Source organism: Oryctolagus cuniculus, chromosome 1 (assembly GCF_051225735.1).
Source record: "Oryctolagus cuniculus isolate XC-2025 breed Fujian yellow rabbit chromosome 1, ASM5122573v1, whole genome shotgun sequence".
Classification (NCBI taxonomy): Eukaryota; Metazoa; Chordata; class Mammalia; order Lagomorpha; family Leporidae; genus Oryctolagus; species Oryctolagus cuniculus.
In genome coordinates, this window is record NC_142867.1 from 67,023,236 (window position 1) to 67,041,814 (window position 18,579).

General features: G+C 37.3%; 1 protein-coding gene across 9 annotated transcripts in view; it reads left to right on the forward strand.

Moving 5' to 3' along the window:
• UVRAG (UV radiation resistance associated) overlaps positions 1 to 18,579 on the forward strand; it is a 327,227-nt gene that overhangs the window by 149,924 nt on the left and 158,724 nt on the right. For all 9 annotated transcript variants that reach the window (XR_016232752.1, XR_016232751.1, XM_017344617.4 and 6 more), the window contains one exon: positions 9,499 to 9,604. Coding sequence is in view for 7 of the 9 variants with exons in the window: in XM_017344617.4 (XP_017200106.3) it covers positions 9,499 to 9,604 (106 nt within the window). In the remaining 2 variants the exon portion in view is untranslated. The remainder of the gene's footprint in view (positions 1 to 9,498; positions 9,605 to 18,579) is intronic.

An 18,579-nucleotide genomic window follows, 5' to 3' on the forward strand; every position in this document is an offset into this window, starting at 1 on the left:
AGTGTTCCAAGTCAATATTATGCACTGATATTTTATAGCCTGGAACTGGGCATTTTCACTGTGTAAACCCGAAAAGTAAATAGTCATATTTCACTATGATTAAGAGAATGAGGAAGCCCATATTTCCACCTGGGAGGCAAAGACCATTTACATGACGGGACAAATGGAGAGGAACTGGCAAGGCTTTGGGCAGTGTTTATATAAGAAAGATGCACTCATTAGTGTACAGAATATCTATGGCAGTGAATTGACTGGAGATTCACTGGGACATCTCCAGAAAGTAAATGATGTGGTCCAGCGTCACTGATGTGCTGAAATAGGCTTTTTTTTTTTTTTTTCATCCCCAGAAGGAATTCAACGGAAGTCATTCCCAGGAATAGGAAATGACACTCCCTGGGGATTGCCATGGTACATGAAGTAGAGAGACAGATATGAGAAGAAGAAGAAGGAGGAGAGAGAGGGGGAGAAACTCCCATCCCTTCTGATTCACTCCCCAAATGCCCAAAATGGCTGGGACTGGGTTGGAACCACAGCTAGGAGCTGGGAACATAATCCAGGTTCCCCCATGAGTATGTCAAGGACCCAATCACTTGACCCTGTTCCCCAGGGTCTGCATTTGTGGGAAGACCAAATCAAGAACCAGAGCTAGGAACTGAACTTAGGTACTCTAATGTGTGATGTAGTTATCTTAACTGGTGGGCCAAATGCCCTCTCCTGGTGTGTGTGTGTGTGTGTGTGTGTGTGTGTGTGTGTGTGTGTTTAAAAAGGAGAGAGAAAGAGAAAGATTGAGATTAATTTCATTTGCAGCAACTCTACTCACCTTTCCCACATGGGTGGCATGGTCGAAGTATTGGGCCATCCTCTGCTACCTTCCCAGGTGCATTAACAAGGAGCTAGATTGGAAGTGGAGCAGCCAGGACCCTAACTGGCACTTCAGTATGGTATGATGGTGCCACCCTAGCTTCGGCTTACCCTGCTGTGCCACAATGCTGGTCTCTGGGGTATATATTTTTAAGACAGCAAAAGTAAGTTTTATTGTTCTTTGCAGAGTAAAACAAGAATTATATAAGGTGGCCATCAAGTCTGATAGCTGAGCAAGTCATTTAACAAATCTGATATTACATTATAATGAATGACAAAATATTAGTATCTATATTTCTAGACTTCTTTCCTATAGAGTACATCTTTGGAAATGAAAAAAAAAGTAATAAAGATTGTGTTGTCCCATAATTGTAACACTGTCATCCTCAGTGTAGGCACAGCTAGTATAACATTTTCCTTAACGCTTTAGGCTCCATTTCCTTTAGCAGCTATTTGTAATATTCTCAAGAACTCAATCCAGGGCTCCTGCTTGGGTTGGCAAGGACCAAAGTCCCTGAGCCATCGCTGCTGCCTCCCAGGCTCTGTATTAGCAAGAAGCTGGAGTCAGGAGCTACAGCTGGGTATTGAACCCAGGCAATCTGATGTGGGACACAGAAGTCTTAACCAGTGTCTTTAAGTGCTAGGCCAAACACCTGTCCCACTAAGGCAATTTACTCTCAGACACGTGAAAGCCTCTGGGATTGGAATGTAAATGAGAACTTTAAAATAAATCTCCGTTAATGTATTAGAAGAGGAGAGACCTGGAATACAGAACTATGTTGCAGGTTGGTGCAGTCTTTAGTCTTTATGTCCTGTTTCCCATTTTTTAACCAAAATACTGTTGACATGTTGCAATGAGTATAGTGATGTAGGTGGTATCAGAATATGGCTTTATACTCAGAAGGCAAGCATCTGGAGGCTATTGGGTAAGATAAACTACAGTTAGTAACAGAGCGTATGAAGAGCAGAGGTGCTTTGGTATTTAGTAGATAATGGAATTGAGAAGAGCGAGAGTTGAAGCTGAAAAACCAGCTAGGAGGCTATGGCAGTATATTTAGACAGAGGTGACAGACTTGAAATGGCCTTCATTGAATCCTTGTTGCTAAATATGTCGATACTGCCTAGGCCTGCTGACTTTGCGACAGGGTCCCTTCCTTGCTTCCTTGAGACATTCTGCTCCTGTGACTGCTCTAACACCAACTCTGCCAGGTGTCCTACTACTCTGGATATTCTGGTTAAGATTTTTTTGGGGGGACTGGTTTTTATTTCTTAATTTTTCTAATCCCTTAAATATTGAAGTTCCTCTGGATTCTGTTCTAGGCTCTGTTCTCTTTCATTCTCACAATCGTCCAGGGTGATCTCATTCATTTTCATAGCATTAATAATGTTTCATAATGTTATTAGCATCTGTGTGCTAATGATTGCCACATTTTTATCTCCAGCCAAGATCTGTTTCCTGAGCTCCAGATCCTAATATTCCACTCATATTCAACATTCGTCTTAGATGTTGCACAGGCACCTCACACTGAAAACAGAACTCAAAATGCTCCTCCTGTATTTCCCATCTTGGTAATTGGCATCAACATTTTCCTGGTTCCCTGAGCCATATACCAGCGATCATTCTTTTTTTTTTTTTTCTTTTCTTTTGCAATGTGGTCTATCTACAATAAACCACAGACAGCTTAAGCTGACGTTAGGTGAGTTTTGGTAAATATACACACCCAATGCTGTAATCATTCAAATCAAGGTATAGGAGAATTTTTATTACCCAGAAAGTTTCCTCATTCCCCTTGGCAAGTCATTCTGACACCCCAAGTCCCACCCCTGGTTGAGTCAAACATTTTCTTAAAATTGCCTCAGCATTTACTAGCTTTTCCTGTTCTTGAACTTCTTATAAATAGTCTCATACAATACATTATTTTAAATTTCTGACTTCTTTTGTGTAGCATACAGTTTTTTTTTTTTTTAAAGATTTATGTATTTATAAAAGGCAGAGTTACAGAGAGGCAGAGAAAGAGAGAGAGAGAAAGGGTGTGTGGGGGGGGGGGGGAGGAGGTAAAGGTTTTCCATACACTGATTCAATCCCCAGATGGCTACACCAGCTGGAGCTGGGTTGATTGAAGCCAGGAACCAGGAGCTTCTTCTGGCTCTCCCACGCGGGTGCTGGGGCCCAAGCAGTTGAGCCATCTACTACTGCTTTCCTAGGCCATAGCAGAGAGCTGAATTGGAAGTGGAGCAGCGGGGACTAGAATCGGCGCCTATATGGGATGCTGGCAGTCTAGTCAGTGGCTTCATTCACTATGCCACAGCACCGGCCCCTATAACATACAGTTTTTGAAATGTATCCATGTTGTTGTATAGATCAGTAGCTTATTCCTTTTTTTAATTTTTACTTCTATGACTGTACCACAACTTACTTATCCATTATTGTGTTGATGGATATTTATATGGTCCACAACAGAAGAAAACTGTTAAGAACACCTTACTCAAGCCTTTTGTGTCATGTGCTCTCATTTCTCTTATACCTAACAAACTGTTGATACCTCATACAAAGAGGTATAAAAATTGAATCATTTAACTTATTGGAAAATGCCACACAACTTTCCAATGGTTATACAGTTTTACAGTCCCACCAGGAATGTTTGAAAGTTCCAGTTACTATACTTATGTCAACATTGGTATTGTCAGTTTTGTAAATTCTAGGCATTATAATAGACTTGTGGTAGTATTATTTTGATTTTGGTTTTTAATTCTATAATGACTAAGGGTATTGAGTACCATTTCATGTGCTTATTAGGCAGTCTCATATCTTCTTTTGTAATGTAATGTGTTTGTTCAAATATTTTGCCCATTATTATTTATTGAGTTGATTGTATTTTTACTGTTGATTTGTAGTTCTTTAAGAAATGTATTTTTTCTCAATCAGTGCTTCTTCCCCACACCTTTTTATTTTCCCAGTAATCCTTCTTGATGAATCCTATTTGGGGGATCCTTGCCTAATCCAAGGTCATAAATATTTTTCCTACATGTTATTCTAGAAGTTTCATGACTTTTGTGTTTACATTTACATCTGCTTCATCTCAGATTAAGTTTTGTGTGTGAGGTGAGGCAGAGGTTAAGGTTTGTTTTAATTTTAAAATAAATTGATTATATAATGAATGGGTCTATTTCTATCATCTGTATTTCATTGTTTTGTTTAGTCTCATGCAGCTACACTGTCTTGCTATAACTTTATGATGAGCCAGAAAATCTGATATAGTTTAAACACTTCAACATTTTCTTGGCTACTATGGGTGTTTTGTATCTATATCATTTTTAGAATCAGCTTGTCAATTTCTACAAAAAAAAGTCTTTTGGGGTTGTTTGCTTTTCCTCTAGAGATAATTTAGGGAGATTGAGCTGTTAGCAATATTGAGTTTTCCAATCTATCATGTATCTATATATCTGTGTTTACTTATTTCTTCTTTAATATCTTTTAATATTTTATTTTCAGAGTACAAATCTTTCACATTTTCCATTGAATTTATTTTAGTTATTTGTTTATTATATAGAAACACCAATTGATTTTTATATGTTAACCTGGAATCTTGCAATTTGCTAATTTATTTATTATTTCTAGTAGTTGAATTGTAGATTTCTTCAGACTTTTCTGTATATGCAGTCATAACATCATTGCCTATATTTATCACTTATTTCTTTTTATTGCTTTATTGCAATGTTTGGACCTTGATTACAGTTTTGAGTAGAGTAATGAATGTGGACATCTTTGCCTTGTGTGTTTTAACATGATCATGATTTCATTCTGTCATTAATTGATTTTTAAATGTTATACCAACCTTATGCTGCTCGGATAAGCCTCCTAATAAATATGTACTGTTCTTTTCATACATTGCTAGAGTTAATTTACATTTATTAATGATTTCTGCATTTATTTTCATGTATGATGTTGATCTGTAATTTCTTTCTGATATTCTTTTCATGAGGCAAATTACTTGCAAGTTATACTCATAAAACAAATTGAAAAGTATTTCTTCTTCTTCTCTGAGAGATTTTTGATGCAACTGGTATTTTACTGGTGAAACCATCCTGGCCTTGCGTCTTCTTTGTGAGAAATGTTTGAATTGCAAATTTCATTTCCTTAATAAATAATGATTAATCATATTTTCTATTTATTTTGTTTTGGAAACTTGTGGTTTTTAAGCAGTTTGACTATTTCTTCTAAGTTGTATTTACTGGTACAGTGTTTTCGTAATTTCCCCTTAATGTCTTTTAAATGTTGGTAGGATCTATTGTGGTGTCTTCTTTTTCATCTTGATGTTGGTAATTTTGTTTTCAGGCATGATTCTTTTTAAAATTTTCTATTTATTTATTTGAGAGAGAAATAGAAAATGAGCTCCTATTTTCTGGTTCTGTTGATTCAGTCAGGAGCATAGCCAGGACGTGAGCCCAGGTACTCTGATACAGGATGCAGGTGGTCTTTTAACCACTAGGCCAAATGCCTGTCCCATAATCTTCTTCTTTTTTTTAAGATTTATTTTATTTACACATTTGAAAGGCAAATGCCTTTCCCATATTATTTTCTGCTTTTTTTTTTTTTAAAGATTTATTTACATATTTGAAAGGCAGAATGACACACAGAGAGGGAGAGAGAGAGATCTGCCATCTACTTGTTCATTCTCCAAATGGCTGCTACAGCCAGGGCTGGACCAAGTGGAAGCCAGGAGTCAGGAATTCCATCCAGGTTCTGCATGTGAATGGCAGGAGCTCAAGCACTTGGGCCATCTTCCACTGCCTTCCCAGGCTCATTAGCAGGAAGCTGGATTGGAAGCAAAGCAGCCTGGACTCAAGCCAGCACTCTGGTATAAGATACTAATATCTCAAGGGGTGGCTTAACCTGCTGCACCATAGCTCCAGCACACCCTATCATTCTTTATATCTCTTCCCTCTCTCACTTTTCATGTCTTTACCCTGTACTGTCACTGTTTTAATTTAGGACAATATTCTCTGTTGCTTGGGCTATGGCAGTAACCTCATAGACTATTTGCAGTCTTTTTTTCTGTGTGTCCCATTCACCTTACTATAAGAAGAAAGGTCTATCTAAAATACAAATATTATTTTCTAGCCTAAAACTTTTTCATGGTTTCCTTCTCCACATGGAGTGAAAAGCTGTTGATGATAAGGTATCTTAGCGTTTGTCTCAAGTAGACCCATCTTTCCTGTATTTTCTTCTCTCTGCAAGCTTGAGGGAACTATTCTTCACCTTCTTTCTAGGTGTTCCAATTTGTCATTCTCCATCTTAAATGTGAATGTAGCACTTCAGATATGGTATGATCAACACTAACTAGACAGAAATTGTCTTCTAATGTCTCCTTTACTGTATTGTTCATATCTGATTCATATGGTCTCAACTAATCTTTATGAATATTTACATGGTATAATACCTTTTATTCACTAGATCTTTACATTCCCAGTGGTGTCTAACCTCAAAGAACTTTCTTAAAGCTCAGTGTATTATCTCAAATTGTGTTAAGTACTAGGGATGCATCTATTTGCTGTCACCAGAGTACCTGTCAGACGTTTGCTTAATCTGTCTTTCCCAACACCTGTGATGATTTTTGTTTCAGCTTGGGAGTGTTAGTGTTGATATTGACCAGTCACCCATATACCCAGATGGTATATATTTCTCTCTTTATAGATTCTTTGCATAGTTTGCAAAATCAAGAAACTTTCCTCTGAAACTGGCCAACTAGTTAGGAGGTAAAGCAGTTTCTTTTCTTGTCAGTCCTTACCCCCTGGGGAATTAGGATGTCCTTCGTTATTTTTAAAAGCCTAAACACTTCAAACTTTTATTCTCCTGTTGGATTTGAAAGGGGGACATTATTAGCTCTGTCTTGATGTAGCAGGGGCTCTGAAAGTCTATTTGGATAACACTGAAGATTGGAGGAAATGTGACTCTGTCTGTGTGTTTTAAGCCCCTAAGGTAAGATCAGAAAGCGTCTGGGCCAGTGAGAGCCAAATAGTTGAAGTCATACATTAATTATGGTCATGAATCATTTTTATTTTTAAAGTCTTTACCGTTTGACAAGGTTGTTTGCATAGTACCAGCGAAGTTTTAGGCAGCACTTTCCTTCTTTTAAAGTCACAGGCTATTTTGTTGCTCTGTTCTCTGGCTTGATAATGCCTATCGTTTTTAGAATTGAGTTAAAATTACTTGTTTTGTACCTGGACAAATGTCAGGAGATATTATGTAGTTATGCACTGACTACTTTTGGTATAATATTTTAAAGTTGTAAATATGGGAAACTGTCATGTTGGTCTATCAGTTAATCTCCCATTGATGTCAATCAAAAATACAAATCTTGAGACTATGCTGTTATATTCAGACATTAGACATTCACTGAGCAAATGTATTTTGAGTGCCTCCTTTGTGCCACATTCTATGCTAATTAGCATTTAGAATACATAGGGGAAGGTCAGATTTTTTTTTTCCCCTCAGAAATACCTATTGAGGAAATAAACAAGGAAATAAAGAGTTGCTATAAAATGTGGTTAAGTGATGTCAGAGTACTTCAAAAGGTACTTAGCTTGGTACAAAGGTACATGTATCTTTCCATTTTCCACAAACTTTTTAAAGTACTCTTGTATTTGTTGTGGTGTCACATACATGGTCTGGTAGATTTCCAGAGGGAGGTCTGCCTCTCCCTGTCTGCGACAGTCAGGGAAGGCTTTTGAAGTAGAGGCTATGCTCGAGCTGCCTCTTAGCGGAGTAGGAGTTGACTAACCTGTTAAAGGACAGAGAGAACTTGCAGGCAGCACAGCTCATACAGAGGTACAGAAGCAAGAAGTGGCGCAATATATTTGGAGAACTGCCAATAGTTCAATATTGCTAGAATTGAGAGTTCAAGGTAAAGAATATCAGGAAATGATACTTGGAGATGTAGGCAGGGACCAAATCATAGAGCCTTCCTTAGAATTTCTTTAGGGCTGCCATACACATGTGCACACCCAGAGCAAGAAGCATAGGATTGTCTGCTCTGGATTCCTTAGGAGCCCTGGAGCAGTTGTTGAATTACTGATCTCATGAGCAAAGTACCTTTAATAAGAGTTGGTCCCTTTTAGAAGACCTAAGAAATCCTCAGCTATCAGGCAATTTCCAAAAGTGCAAAAAGAAGTCGTGAGTATTTTTAGTGTGTAGTGTCATAATAATAATCAAGTTGACAGAAATACTGATGCCATCAAATCCTTAATAAGATGCACCGCCCACATATGTGATGATTTTTAGGTTAGGACTGATGATGACCAGTTTGTAAATACTGAGGTAGAATTTATACACAGTGAAATATGTAGATCATAAGTGTGAATTCCATGAGTTTGGCGTACTTTTCACCCCAGTCAAGGTATAGGTCATGAGGGCCGGTGTTGTGGAACAGCAGGGTAAGCCTCCACCTGTGATGCCAGCTTCTCATGTGATCACTGGTTTGAGTCCCAGCTGCTCCACAGTCCTACCCAGCTCTCTGCTCATGTGCCTGGGAAAGCCGCTGAAGTGCTTGGCCCCTGCCACCCATGTGGGAGACCCAGATGGAGCTCCAGGCTCCTGGCTTCCACCTGGTCCAGACCTAGTTGCTGCAGCTACTTGGGGAGTGAACTAGTGGATGAAAGATCTCCCTGTCTCTCCCTCTCTCTATAACTCTGCCTTTCAAATGAAGAAAATAAATCTTAAAAAAAAAAAATGATGGAGAATAATTCCATCAGTTCAGGGAATTCCTTTGTTTCCCCACTCTGTGAGTCAGTCTGTACCCAGTAGGTTTGTCACCAGTGATAGGTTTTACCTGTTGAAGTTTGTATAAGTGGAATCATACAGTATGTAATTTTTTTTTTGCTTCTGGCATTTTTTTTCACTCAACATAATGTTTTTGTCTATAATTTTTTTGTATATAATTCTATATATAAGAATGTTTATAGAAAATAATGCAAATATCCATGAAATAAGAGATAATAACCACACTGAATTATACCCTATAATGTAAATCTACTTGGCAGAGACCAAAAAGCAAAAGTCTCACAAAATCAAAGCTAAAACACAAAGAAAAGTAGCTCTGTATTTCTTCAGTGAGAATGTCATTGCTCCTTAACCAGTCCAGTGTTCAAGACCTGTGCCTTTGTCTTGCATACCTTCTTTCGTTTGCATTTTTCTTACATGTTTCAGGGTGCTGACTGCTTTGATTGAACCTTCTGAACTTTGTGAATTATTATGAATATTGTTTTTCTTTAGGGATACCCGTGATTAACTCTCTCTGTGACTTTAGCAATCCACTTGATTCCCCTGGGCCTTAGCTCCCATATGTAAATGGAAAGATTTAACCAGGCTGTTTTCTAAGGGTTCTTCCAGACTCCTGGGAGTTCTTCATCCTAGTTGAGTACATCAGAGGCAGGCAGGCAAGTAAAGAAAGGCTCATTTAGGGCTATATTGTTTTAGGATTTATTGTAATCTCTGTTATTTCATTGTAAATATGCTAGGCAATTGAGAAACAATCAGTGTGGGTTCGTCATTAATACTGTCTATCCTGGGAGGTTTGTCACTGTATGTTGAGTTCATGGTTAATTCACTTAAATTTCTTTCCAATTTGTTATTTTTAGGCTTCATAGAGCCCAGTGTGCAATTAAACAGACTCAGGTAACTGTTCAGAAAATTGGAAAGGAGATTGAAGAAAAACTAAGACTCACCTCTACAAGCAGTGGGCTGGTAGGTTTTCAGTGTTTGCCTGTTTAAACTCCTTTTGCACTAAAAGGGATTATCATATTCTTCTTGGATTAATTTTTTTCAAATAACTAGATATTTATTATTTTTCTTAATAATGTTTCACTGAATGTTTCTGTTGGCATTTAGATGTTGGAAATAAGCTTCCCCATCTGCTAATACTGTAACATACAAAGTGCCTGATTATTCTGCTAGATGAGACTTTAAAATCCATACAGTTTCTTAGAAGATAATTAACAGGCTATTTTATTAATGTCTTATAAATGTGAACTCTAAACATGAACTGTATAGTGAAGGAAAAATAGCTGCCAGAAAGAACAAAAATAAACTTCAGGGACCAATCTACTTCTAAGAAATGAACTTAAAAATTACTTGGACTGAGCATACTAGACTGGGTTGTGGGTAAGGTTCTCTTTTGGGAAATACTGTGTTAGTGAGGCATTTCCAAAGAAATCGAAATTCCAACCCAAGTGAACAGACTTATAATATTAGTATAATTTTGGGTTGCTTTGTACTCTTCCTAGTAAAGAAAAAAAATGTCAATTTTAGAATGATGAGTCTGTCTTTGTATGCACAGTAGTGGATATGACTAATAAGTTGAACTTTTTCTTAAAAGAAGCCAAATGGCTATGAATAGCTTTTGATGAAGTTTGTGCTACAGATTATGATACTTAAAATTCAGATCTTCTAGTTAAGTTCTAGATAAACTTAAGTGTTTGTTTGCCTGAATCAAATAGGTAGCATCTTCCATTTGTCATTTGTGCCACTGTCAGCGTGGCTGGGGGTCTTTACATTCCCAAGCAAAAGCTTTTTGTTCCATTGAAGATTTGCCCAAGTAGAGAACTGTAGCAACAGAATTAACCTACAGAATTCTCTGTCCTAGAACTGGAAATGGATTAGTTCACACTATATAAAATTGCTGATTTTGACCTATAAATAACAATTTAATATAGTTCAGTCCAATATTTAGTAATGTTGACCTGGCAAATAACAGGCATACAAAATGTGGTGGCTGCAATAACGTTAACAGTATTTCTTATTCATATGACTTTCCTTGTCTATGCAAAATATTTCATTCCTAAGATACCATTAAATCACCTTTTATTATAACATAAGCCCAATAAAGGACCAAATTCCAGATCATAAATATATTGTCAGAGAGAAAAAAAAATAGCTGATTTTAATCCTTTCTGTAGTGTACAAAAATGCTACATTTTTAGAACTTTTGTCTGGTTAGAAATTGCTAGGTTTTATTTTTCTTATTTTCCTCTCCCAAGGCAAGACTGGGAAATTGCTTGTTTTATTAAATGACAGCACATGCTTTGTCTCAGTATGGAAAAATGTATGTTTAATCCTGTTTTTCTAAAATATAAGTGGTGACACATAGAGCAAGGTGATAGAATGTATGAGTTTAAAGAGGTCAGGTTCAGAGGTTCACTGTGTGTTTTTATGTTGCCTGTTGAACACAGAAGAAAATCACTGGGTGTTGAACTGAAAGTGAACCTAAAAATCATCTACTTCCCTATTATCCCCATTTAAAATCAGTTTCTCCCCGCCCCACCGGTACATTCTCTCCCCTTTCCTGCTTTATTTTTCTGTTTGGTACTTATACCTTTTAACATGGTGTATATTTTATGTATTTCTCCGTCTAATCTGTATGAAAGGAGCAATTCTTGTCATTCTCTTTTTTCCTTGCCATAACCTCAGCATCTAAAAAAGTATTTGATACATAGTGAGTAGTCAACAAACATTTGTTGAATCTAAGAATGAATCTAATATGTCCTTCTATAATAGGACAGAAAAGGGAGACTTAAAGAAGAGAAGCAACTTTTTTAGAATAATTTGACTGACTGAGATAGAGAATTAGTTTTACTTGTCTCCTCTTGGGGAATAATGCCATCTACATGTAAATCATACTGCAACCCAACATATAAGAATTAATTTAATTTAATTTTGGCCTAAGTAAAAATACAGTGAGAAGCTTTCTTTGATATTGAAAGAAATCAGATTATTTTCAAATGCAACTTCTTATTTATTTCTGAGTAGTTCAAAGAAATTGGATTTATAGTTGATGACTCTCAAAGGCGTGGCATCGTCTCACATTATACTAATGCCCAGCTATTTCTTTGGCATTTAATTATATTTCATATGAAATATCTGCTCTTGTCATCTTGAGGTTTTACTATGTGTTTTAGATTTTGTCAAATGGGCTTTCTTGGCATAATTGTGTGTTTTTCTCTTTCAGTATTTCAGTGACATACATTGCTTGATATTTGCATTCCTAGGGAAAGCCTTCTTGGTCATGATAGATTATACTTTTTATGCATGTTACTGGATTCAGTTTGTTAAAATTTTAAAAAATTATACACACACGTGTGTGTAGTAGATATGTTTAAATATTCATGAAGGATATTGGTCTGTAGTTTTGTTTCCTTGGTAATCTGATGTTTTTGTCAGGATAATACTGGCCTCAATTCACTGTTGGGAAGTTTTGCTTTCTGTTTTCTGAAAGACTATGTAAAGAATTGGAATTGTTTCTTAAACGTTAGTAGAATTTGCCATTGAAGTTATCTGGGCTTGGTCCTTTCTTTGTGGGAAAGTTTTGAAGTAGAAATTCAGTTTCTTTAGTAGTTATAGGGTTTTCAAGTTATCTACTTTTTTGAATCAAAAATATTTTAATAATTACAAAACATCTCTTTTACAGAATTGTTATAAAATAGCAGGTATCTTCTCCATAGTTAACATAATTATTTATGCTTCAGTTCTTGGCTAAGTGGAGCTGAAATCAACAAAATGTCTTGGACTGTTGGCTCAGAAATCATCCTAGGAAGCCCGCCCTGTTGATGTCTGTCATGCTTAGCTATCATGAGATGACCAGGCCCTTAAAAAATTTTCATCTTTCTTTCTTTATTCATTCTTTGGGGGCTTGAAGTGAATTTGGCAGTGTTCATTAAACACCTTCCAGCTCCTGTCATTTACCATTTCTCCAGCATTTAGTCCTGACTGTATCCATGTCAGCTTTGGCTACTCTTTTCTAAGTTGCTTTAATAATGTTAAATTATCCAAATTCTTCTCTCTCTCTTACTACTTCTTTTTTTTTTTTTTTTTTTTTTTTTTTTTTTTTTTTTTTTTGACAGGCAGAGTGGACAGTGAGAGAGAGACACAGAGAGAAAGGTCTTCCTTTGCCGTTGGTTCACCCTCCAATGGCCGCCACGGCCGGCGCACCGCGCTGATCTGATGGCAGGAGCCAGGAGCCAGGTGCTTTTCCTGGTCTTCCATGGGGTGCAGGGCCCAAGCACCTGGGCCATCCTCCACTGCACTCCCTGGCCACAGCAGAGAGCTGGCCTGGAAGAGGGGCAACCGGGACAGAATCTGGCGCCCCAACCGGGACTAGAACCCGGTGTGCCGGCGCCGCTAGGCGGAGGATTAGCCTAGTGAGCCGCGGCGCCAGCCTCTCTCTTACTACTTCTGAAGTCTGGGCTATATAGTTTTTTTTTAATGACTCTGTCCCTACTAGCATGAGCTGCCATCAAAGACTCGTAAGTTGCTTACAGGTTTGGCTGGCATCCATTTTCTCTGCAAGGGAAGCTGCTGGAAGTGTAGTGTTTAATTCGTCAACTATTCTGTCATCAATTGTCCTCATCACCTCGAGTAATTCCTGGAACTTGGTGAACTCCTCACAGTTCATACTGCCATATCGGACCCAAGTTATCTACTTCTTGAGTGAACTTTGTTAACTTGTATCCTAGGATTTGTCGGTTTCACTTTAGAGTTTAATCTTTAATTTTAGTTATTCTAATGGATACGTGGGACTTTCTTGTCTTGTTTTTAAATTGCATTTTTATGATGAACCTTTTTCATATCCTGTTAGTCACTTGATTATCTTGTAAGAAGTGTTAAAGTATTTTTTTCTTTAAAAAATAGACGATCTTATATTTACAGGAAACTTCAGAGGTAATTCACAGAGTTCTCATAAATGTTTTACCCAGTTTTTCTTGATGTTGACATCTTGTATGACCATAGTATGTTTGTCCTGGTACATGGTCAAAGCCAAGAACTAATACAGATATGTTACTACTAGCAATGAAATTTATTCAGATTTCACCAGTGTTTCCACCATCTTTTTTTTTAATGAATAACAATTTTTAGAACAGTTTTAAATTTATAAAATTATCACAAAAATAGAAATTTACCTAGTATACTCCAGATCCCATTTCTTCTGTTATTAACATCTTATCTGAATATGTTACATTTGTTATAATTAAAGAATGTATAATGATAAATTATTATTAACCAAATTCCATGCTTTATTCAGATTTCCTTAGCTTCTACTCAGTGTCCCTTTTCTTGTCTAAAATTCCATCAAGGAAAACTTAATACATTTAGTAGTTATGCTTCCTAAGACTCTTCTTAGGTGTGACAATTTGTAAAACTTTCTTTGTTTCTGATGACCTTTACATTTGATTACAGGTCAGGTATTTCTTAGGACTTGTCTGATATTTTTCTCATAATTAGACTGGTTTTTTTTTTTTTTTTTTTTTTTTTTTCTTTTTTTGACAGGCAGAGTGGATAGTGAGAGAGAGACAGAGAGAAAGGTCTTCTTTTTTGCCGTTGGTTCACCCTCCAATGGCTGCCACGGCTGGCGTGCTGTGGCCGGTGCACCGCGCTGATCCGAAGGCAGGAGCCAGGTACTTATCCTGGTCTCCCATGGGGTGCAGGGCCCTAGCACTTGGGCCATCCTCCACTGCCTTCCCGGGCCACAGCAGAGAGCTGGCCTGGAAGAGGGGCGACCAGGAAAGAATCCGGCGCCCCAACCGGGAGTAGAACCCGGTGTGCCGGCACCGCTAGGTGGAGGATTAGCCTATTGAGCCGCGGCACCGGCCTAGACTGGGTTCTAATGCCTCTTTTTTGTCTCAGTATCTTGTCTCTAGGGTATAACAATGTGTCTAGTTAATATGTCTTCCCAGTCTTCTTTGATCTGTGGGTTTTTTAGTTTCTTTTAGATCACCATGGCTAATCACTGTGAATATTAACTTAGATCCTTTGGTTAAGGTAGTATTTGCTAGGTTCCTCTATTATGAAGTTTCCTTTCCAAATTCTTGTTTTTTGAAAGCAATTACTGAACTCAGCCTACAATGTAGGGGTGGAGGTGAGGGTGGGGAGAAATTAGGCTCCACCTCCTAGTTAGAGGGAGTACCTCCCTATATTATTTGGAATTCTTCTAAGGATTTGTCTCTTTTTCCTCCATTTATTTATTCAATCATTTACTTATCAGCATGGGTTTATGTATGTTTATTTTGTACTTGGGTTCGGAGCCAGTGCTATGTTAAGGGATCTTTCAGGTTGGCTCTTGTGTCTTCTTGATATGTTCCCATCTCTTTATTTTTTAAAGTAATTCCTTACTCTGGTACTATATGATCCTGGCTCATCTTTCATTTTTTCTGTCTCACCCATAGAAGCAGCCATTTTTCCAAGAACATTTAATAACGCAAACTAGGTACTGGGTATGCTTGTTGGTACTGCGTTACAGCCACGTCCAGGCCCCTCAGTGGGCAAACCTGGCATATACACTTATCTCTAGAAGTATTATTAAAGAGTTCATACTAATGTTTTCAGTTCTATGTCACAGGGTTCATTCTCACTTCGGTTTTTTTGTAGTATCTTCTCTATCAGTGAGATACCTTGCTCCATTATCTGTAATTATTTTATTTATTTTACTCAGTCCTAGTATACATGTAAAGGAATCTCAGATTTCTTATTTTTCATCAATCTTTATCTGTTTATTTCAGGGTTTTAAGAATGCATGTTTCTGTATGTTCCTTTTTCTGATATGCATTTTTCTCAGTCTCAGGCTTCCTTTTTGTGTTCTTAAAGTATTTTCCAGAAATGAGAGAAAATTTTTGTTTTTTTAAGCAGGATTTTCTTTTCTTTTTATGTTTTTTATTTATTTATTTTTTAAAGATTCACTTATTTACTTGAAAGGCAGAGTTACAGAGAGAGAGGGACACACACACACACACACACACAGAGAGAGAGAGAGAGAGAGAGAGAGAGAGAGAGAATTTTCCCCTTGCTGCTTCCCCAAGTGCATTAGCAGGAAGCTGGATTGGAAGTGGAACAGCCTGGAATCAAACTGGCGTTCACATAGGATGATGTCAAAGGTGGCGGCTTTATGCACTACACCACAGCACCGGCCCCTGAGCAAAAGTTTTTAAGCTTGACAAAATCCAATGTAATTTTGTCTTTTAAAACTGTAATTTTTATTTTGCAGACTTTCTGTGTTTGTTTTAAAAATGTTTCCCTGGCTCAATGTCACAATAGTGCTCTCCTGTGTTTTGTTCTACCAGTTTTATAGTTTTGGGCTTTACATCTAGACCTATGTTTCATTTCAAGTTAATGTTTTGTACGGATAAAATAAAAGTACGTGTTTTTCCTCATGGCTATCTGGTTGAATAGTCTTTCCTTTTGTCATTTAATTGCCTTGACATGATTACCTAAAATCAGTTGATCATATACATTTGTCTATTTCCAGATTTTCCATTCTGTTCCATTGATCTATATGTCTATCTTTCACCAATACCAAACTCTTACTATGTAGATTTATCTTAAAATCAGATAGAGTAAGTCCTCTAACTTTGTTCTTTAAAAAAAAAATTCCAGTGTTTTTTCTAGATTCTTTGTATTTCCAAGTGAATATTAGAATCAGTTTGTCAATTGTTACAAGAAAAAAAACCTCCTGTAATTTTGATAAAGATTTGTAAGATAAAATTATGGAGAATTGCCATCTTTAATAGAATGAAGTCCTCTAAACCATGAACATAGCATATCTATTTAGATTTTTCCCTTTAATTCTTTCAATAATGTCTTAAAGCTTTCACTGTGGGAATTTTGGATAACTTTTGTTAGAGTTATTTGTAAGTGTTTTATGTGAATTTTATGTGGAGGAGGGGATAAAGGGGAGCCATTGTTGCAAATGAATTATTTTAAGCTAATTTATTTATTTTCATTAAATAAAGGGAGATCTTTCATCTGATGGTTCGCTCACCAAATACCCATAATAACCAGGGCTGGACAGGCTGAAGCCAGGAGCCTGGAACTCAGTCCAGGTTTCCTTTGTGGTTGGTAGGGACCCAGTTACTTGAGCCAGTATCTGCTAACTCCTTGTGTGCACATTAGCAGGAGGGTAGATTGGAAGTAGAATAGCCAGGACTCAAACCAGACTCTCCTATATGGGATGCCATTGTCTCAAGTGACAGCCTCTCTGCCAAACACCTGTCCCAACACATTGAATTATTTTTGAATTTTTATTTCCCATCTGTTTGCTGTTAGTATATAAGAATATAGTTAATTGTGTATCTTACAGTATTGTTCTTAACTTACAGCAGTTACTTTATAGACTTCTTACGGTTTTCTATTTAAACAATCAATTCTATAAATTTGGACAGTTTAATTTTTCTGCCTTATATCAATGGATAGGACCACAGTACTGTGTTGAAAAAAGTGATAAGAATTGGAATCTTGCCTTGTTCCTGGCTTTAGGGAAAACAATTTATCCTTTCTCCTGTAAATATAATGTTGGCAATGACCTGTATTGGTTTTGGGAAATTTATGTTATTTGCAGTTTCTTAAATTCTTTTCAAGATTAGGAATGGATATTTCATTTTTTAAAATAGTTTTTCTGCATCTATTAAAATGACCATATGCTTTTCTTCCTTGTTTTGGTAATATAATGAGCTAATCGATTAATTTCAGATGCTTGACTGAACATTGCTTTTCTGGAATAAACCTGTTTTGATTACAGTGTATAGAACTTTTTGTATTTTGCTGGAGTTTTTTTTTTTTTTTAAGATTTTATTTATTTATTTGAGAGCTAGAGTTAGGCAGTGAGAGGGAGAGACAGAAAGATCTTCCGTCCGTTGGTTCACTCCCCAAATGGCCACAACGGCCGGAGCTGCGCTGATCCGAAGCCAGGAGCCAGGTGCTTCTTGCTGGTCTCCTACATTGGTGCAGGGGCCCAAGGACTTGGGCCATCTTCTACTGCTTTCCCAGGCCATATCAGAGAGTGGGACTGGAAGAGGAGCAACCAGGACTAGAACCGGCGCCCATATGAGATGCTGATGCTGCAGGTGGAGGATTAACCTACTGTGCCATGGCGCCAGCCTGGATTTTTTTTTTAAGGTTTATTTTATTTATTTGAAAGGCAGAGTTTAGAGAAGTGGGGCGAGACGGAGAGAGATCTTCCACCTGTGATTCACTCCCCAGATGGCTGTAACAGCTGGGAGTGGGCAAGACCAAAGCCAGGAGCCAGGAGCTTCTTCTGGGTCTATGGGTTCAGGGCCCCAGGCTGCTTTCCCAGATGCCTTAGCAGGGATCTGAATCAGAAGTGGAATAGCCGGGACTTGAACTGGTGCCCATATGGGATGCCAGCACTGCAGACAGTTTTTTTGCCAGTTATGCCACAGTGCTGGCCCCCTTGTTGGATCTGATCTAGTAATAATTAAAGAATTTTATACCTATATTTATTAAGAGATATTGGTTTGTGATGTTTTAAATTACTTTATCAGAATTTGGCATTAAAATTTTGGTAATCTGGTCAAAATAGTTGGGTTTATGTCCCTTTTTTTCCTGTCCCCTTCACTACAAGCAGAAAAATTTCCTGGATATTTTAAATATTTTCTAATTCTCTGCTGAGATTCCATACCTATTTATTTCTTAGGTGAATGTTATATGTCTGTCATTCAGCCTATTTATGGGAGTGGATTTAAAGTATTTTTCTGATAAATCTGACGTTTGGGTCGTCATGAGGTCATCATATATTGTAGCTTCCATGGAGAATAAGTTGTATTTTCTGAACCTCCCTATACTGGATAACATTGCATAGTATCCTGGACATTGTGAATGTAATTTAATGGGATCTCTGGAGTTTTTTACATTGCTGTAAAGAATGTTGATATTTATTT